This window comes from Zeus faber, assembly GCF_960531495.2.
Source record: "Zeus faber genome assembly, chromosome: 4".
NCBI classification, from domain to species: domain Eukaryota; kingdom Metazoa; phylum Chordata; class Actinopteri; order Zeiformes; family Zeidae; genus Zeus; species Zeus faber.
The window spans coordinates 29,467,870-29,473,869 of NC_137191.1; the positions used below are offsets into that span (position 1 = coordinate 29,467,870).

General features: G+C 40.2%; 1 protein-coding gene across 1 annotated transcript in view; it reads right to left on the reverse strand.

The window, feature by feature from the left end:
- vwa10.2 (von Willebrand factor A domain containing 10, tandem duplicate 2) overlaps positions 1–5,314 on the reverse strand; it is a gene marked incomplete at both ends in the record, with an annotated part of 31,277 nt that extends 25,963 nt beyond the window's left edge. Inside the window, 3 exons of the mRNA XM_079999538.1 lie at positions 663–748; positions 2,264–2,465; positions 5,114–5,314. Coding sequence (XP_079855664.1) covers positions 663–748; positions 2,264–2,465; positions 5,114–5,314 — 489 coding nt within the window. The remainder of the gene's footprint in view (positions 1–662; positions 749–2,263; positions 2,466–5,113) is intronic.
- Between the last annotated feature and the right edge of the window lie 686 nt (positions 5,315–6,000).

Below are 6,000 nucleotides of genomic sequence, written 5' to 3' on the forward strand. Positions count from 1 at the left end.
AATCGTTTCTTGGCAAATAAGACATACAGCCTTTGACCAGACCTAGGTAAAAAAATATTTAGTTGTCCATTCCTTATTAAACACTCGGCACTCACTGTCGACTTTTCTTTTCTTTGGCCCACTCATTGTTGCAGATGGGTTCAGAGTAGTAGCAGAGTAATAACAGAGCTCGGGCTCCGCAAAATCAAGTCACTGTGCCTAATGTGCCACCTGGTGAAACGCCAGGCATTACAGGTCAAGGTGAAATGAATGCAGTCATAATTATGAATTCTGTACCAATCTTCGGCGGGCCGGATTAAAAAGACCAACGGGCCGGATGTGGCCCGTGGGCCGTAGTTTGCCCACCCCTGGGTTAGACCCATAGGAGTGCTCACTTCTGGCTTGTCCCCCAAAATGCATTATCAATTCCACACCCCATTGACTTAGCATTTGCCACAAATGCAACAGCAAGTAATACACATGCATTTGTACTGAACTGATCCGTCTCTTGCATTGGTTAATTTCTCTGTTAGTCCATCCTTCTGTCCATCCACCCAGCCACCAATCCATCTAACCATGCACCATGCGACTCATCATTCCATTAGTCCAAACTTCCACCATTCCATCCATCCACCCATCAACCAACTTTTCCACTCACCCATCCATCCATCTGTCTGTCTAACCTGTAGTGTGTGACAGATGCGTCCCAAAGTGAGTCTTCCTGAGACAAAGTTCTTCAACTTCACGCTGGCCTTCACCGCTGACATTCCTAGACACACAGAATCAGATCAGCTTAGATGCAAAAGATCTATTGGTCACTGTTATCACTACATCTCTCATGGGAAATTGATTCATGATTAGTCTGATTTAATTTAATTCCAGAATATATTGGCAAATATAAATATTCCATATTGATTTCAGACTGTTTTTTATTTTTAGTAATCCATGGGCTGGAATATATTTCTGTACCACCTGAGGTAGAAATACCCATCTGTAGGTTAAACTTATGATATGATAGTCATTGCTGAGTGGTAACTTTTATTAGCATATATTTGGTAAAAATTCTTCCCTGGCTTTCATTCAAACTTTGCTCCGAGTCTGTTGGTCAAATACAAAGGTCACTCTAGAGCTGTTCAAACTGACTGATTTTTCATTTTTATTTAGTTGAGCACTGCTGTCATCTTCATAGACAAAAATACTTGTAGGACTCTCATTTCGAAAATTTACCCCTACAATACCATTGTGCAGGGTAGTTTAAAGTAACAGAATGACTTCTTGAGGAAATTGCCTCACAGCACGTAATGTAGTGAGCTGTTTTTAACAGTATACCGTGGGTATTTCCCCATATGGACTATTATTTGCATTCTCCAGCATATCAACAAACTTCCTCATTTTAGCATCTCTCAGGACAGTTTGGCACGACTCTTCACTTTCTTTTCTTAACTACATCATCTACTTCCTGGGGAACTACCTATAAGCCTTTCCTTTGTGAGTGTTTCGAGGGAGGGCAACTCTCTTCTTTTGCATCCAGAATGCTGTCATTTTCAGTGTGCCAACACAGTGGCAGAATTTGTGAAGGATTATTTATCAATTTATCAGAAGAATTAATTGATTCTGTTACTGACAGGTCCCAAAACCAGACAAATATGATAAATACAAAAAAAAAATTTAAATGTAATAAATTACACATTTGCAGAGTCCGAAGAGAAACTTGTGTCTATGAAGTCCCTGGACTTAACAACTGGGCTTGGATGCAAAGTAAGAATCTAAGCTTTAAAATGAAAAAAAAATTTAATTTGTTTTTGCCTCATAATGATAATTTAAATTTCAAATGCAGACATTAGAAAATACCTTTATCTGTAAATTAAAAAAATAAACCTATTTAACAGATGAAGGCGTAACTGTTTTTTTTTTTGTTTTTTTTTTACCTCCCTTTGTCACTCAGTGAAGTGCGATCTCCACAAAGAAATAGCAGCTGCGGCAAGGGAAAAAGACAAGTGAGATGTCATAATGACACAAACCTCTATAGAGCAGCCTTTGTCTGCTCAAAAAAACAAGAACAATGACAAACACACCCAAAAAAGACCGAGATGGACATGTTAGCTTTCTAACTATCCATCATAGTAGACAACATGAAGAACTTCCTTTGGTTGTAATCTGTGGTGGAGCAGGAAGCCAGAACATGCTCAGTAGTTTCATTAATTCTGTATAAATAATTCCCTAGCCAATATTCTACTAATAAGAGATAATGGATTGGAATTTTCCCTCTCATCTTCTTCTGCACCTGCTGTGATGACATCCCGCCCGCCCTGGAAGCTCTCGTCGTCGAAATGGTGATCCTTGCTCAGTGGGAACACCACGTCCACGGCCGCGTTGCTCAGGTACATCTTGGCGATGGTGGTCTGGAACATGACAGTTGAAAGGAGAGAGTTGCCGGTACCTGAGCAGGCCTGCTGCACCTTAAAGGCCGTCAGGCTTTCATCGATCTGAAGACAAAGTTGAAGGAGGAGAAGAATAACTATTTGATCCATCCTAACTGTTTAGGAGCAGTTTGGGCAGCTGCAGCATAGCGCCCGACTCCAGCTCTAGCAGGAACCAATGCCTTGGTCAGGGGTATCAACATGAGTGTGAACCCCGGAGGTGCATGTCTTTAGGGCGAGAGGAAAACAACATGAACATGGGGAAAACATGCAAATCCGACACAGAACAACCCTGGTTAGGTTCGAGTCACCTGAGACACCGTGAACAAGAAGGGGAGGGTCACAGAAGGAGGAATCCCCCTTCCAAATGAATCATGATAATGAACCTTAATCATAATGAATCTGCTGTCCTGTTTATTTGACTATTTCTGTTTAGTATTTTTTTGTTATTTTGGTATTACAGGGACCCTGCACACCTCCTCACTGGGATCGGTCATCCGTCCGTTTCTCCTAGCTCTTTTATGCTGATGACACCCAGCTCTATCGATCCTTTGCTCAAGGGGATACCACTGTCTCTGCATGAATCTAGGCATGTATTGCAGACATTTGTCTGGATGAAGGAACTTTATCTCCAACTGAATCTCCCGAAGATGGAGCTCCTCATCATCCCGGAAAGTACAACCATTCAACGCCACTTAAATGTTCAGCTCAGCTTGTCATGTTTAATACCATCCAAGTCTGCTAGAGATTTTTGGGTAGTGATTGTCGATCAGTGAACATTCTCTGACCAAATTTCCTGTCTCCAGAAACTGCAGATTCACTCTGTACAACAGGGAGGAAGATCACATGGTACCTGTCGGAGCACTGGGCACAGCTCCTTGTCGGTGTCATCTCATGACTAGACTACTGCAACACTCTTCTGGCTGGTCTACCAGCGTGCACTGTCACACGGACTGTTACTTCATCAGTGTGTCCAGGATGTCAGATCGTGGAGGAGGGTTAGCTGCTGTATTTACCAAACAGTTCAGCTGCCACTCCGTGGACATCAGTGTTCTCAACACTTTTGAGGTGCTTATACTCAGGATAGGGTATGGCTTATCCTCTCTTTTTCGGTCGATTTACCAATCACCTGGCCCAAATAATGGCTTTTTAACTGAATTTGACGAGTTTTTATCTTCTGTGGTTGTTAAACTTGACAAAGTTATTATTGTTGGTGTTTTTAATATACATGTTGATGACTAGTTCAATTTTAACAAGTTCACTGCTTAGTTTTTGAGCACAACTCAGTCTTTAATGCAGAATTTAATGCAACATGTATCAGGGCCAACTCACAACCGTGGTCATACTCTTGATTTGGTTTTCATTTTGGGTCTGCACCTTAACGCGCTACATATCAATGAATTTTTCACGTCTGACCATAAGTGTATTATTTTTGATACCTTTTTCAATAGTGACATCCAATCCATCAATCACACTTCGTGTTCTTGCACTCTCAATAGCAACTCTGGTGACAACTTCTCCGGTCTTTGCTGACCTGAGTAAGGGTATGGCTTTCCCAGTACAGACTTAGTCTGCTCCTTTAACAACCTCTGTTTGTCAACCACTTTGTCGCTTCTTTTAAAAACAAAACAATCCATACTGTTAACCCATCCCCTTGGATGAATGATAACATTTGTTGTCTTAAGAGAGAGAGTGCAGAAAGGCTGAGCATAGCTGGAAAAACACTAAGCTGGAGGTTGACTCTATCTATATAAAGGAACTACTTTCATCTTTCAATCAGAAAGTGAACGAGGCAAGATCTGCCTGTTTTTCCAATTTGCTTTCCTCCTAGAGATTTGTTTGCACAATCGATAAACTGGTGAACCCTGATTACTTTAAACAAGCTATTATTCAGCCTCTCTTAAAAAACACAACACTCTAGTGTTGGTCGCTCTTCATTGGTTACCCATCAACTGCAGAAATTATTTTAAAATTATTTCTCCCTACATTTTGGAACTTTTGTGTCCCCTGGCCTCAGCGAGATCTCTGAGATCTTTCAGGTCTTCTGACAAAGGCCTTTTTGCTGTACCAAAATCAAAGCTAAAAACCCAGGGTGACCGAGCATTTACTGTTACAGCTCCCACTCTCTGAAACCCTATTCCCTCAGTAATAAAAAAAATAAAAATCTGTACAGATCTTCAAGATGCTGTTAAAAACCCACATCTACCGTAAGCACTTTGCATGTGTATTTTCCTTCTGTGCAATTCTTTATGTTTTTATACTGTCATTTTTTATATTTGTGTTTCAAACTTTTTCTTTTTGATTTCTATTTACTTTAATGTCTTTATTGTACAGCACCTTGTAACTCTGGTTTTGAAAGGCGCTTTATAAATAAAATGTACGCACTTTCTTACTTACTTCTAACCTCTCATGTTAGTCTGCTAAATGCATAACCTGAACCCTGGACATTGATTCATTTACATTTAATGTAAATGAATCAATGTTCAGTCTACATAAATGACTATGAATTTGTTTGACCAAAGAAAAAGGACAGGGGAACGCTGGGGCTAGGTAGGGACAGGAGAAGCTTCTAGCCAAAATATTCTCCTGATCCCTTTTTAGCCTTCAGATCTTACAGTCGGAGGAATATACAAGGACCTTGAAACCTTTAGGACCTCATGTCAACTTTTTGAGAATCTGATTTGACCCCAATCCCTGCCAATTCTCCAACTTACCACCAGGGTGACATCCCGTCCCTCAGACACGGCCACGGCTCGGCAAACCTCGATTGCCTTCCAGAGGATCGCCCTCTGCGTGATGTCACGGTGAGTAAACGAGTTCCCCTCAAATGAGAAGAGAGGTTGGAAGCCGTGGGCAGAGACCGGCAGGGAGAGGGCCAGGGCCACTAAAAGTACAGCTGACTTTGTTGCAGCCATGATGGCGATGGAAGAAGACGAGGTGGTGGTGGTGGTGTGTGGAAGTTGGAAGGATTTTCACTCAAAAAATGTTTTCCCTTTCTGTTGTTTCTTACTGCTGGTTGTTGTTTTTTTTTCCACAACCAGAAACCAGACCATATATAGGAAGTCTTTTTGGGGAAGTACTGCCACTTCCTGTGTAAATCAAACTGATTTGTTTCCGTGCCGTCCAGAATATTTGTTTTCTTGGCTGGTCGTACTAAACAGAATGCAGCAGAGTGAGGTTGGCCAGCCAGGTGTAACGAAGAAGCAAGCAAGTGGTACTGTAACACCTGAGGAAAGAGAGAGAGAGATAGCGGGAGAAACAGAGAGAGACAGTGATACTAATAGCAATTTAAATAATGAAATATATTGTGTAATGTATGTATGTATGTATGTATTTATATACAGGACTTTATTATATTTATGTGTATGTGTGTGTGTGTGTGTATATATATATATATATAAATATATATATATATATATATATATATATATATATATATATATATATATATATATACAGTGTATATATATATGAATCATACAATTGTAAGATTCATACAATATAATTATCTTTTTCCTGTAAAAAAAAAAAATCGAAATCTATCGAAATTTAGAAGCACCTTTTGTATTTCAAACATTTGAAAGCATTTTTGAAATATATT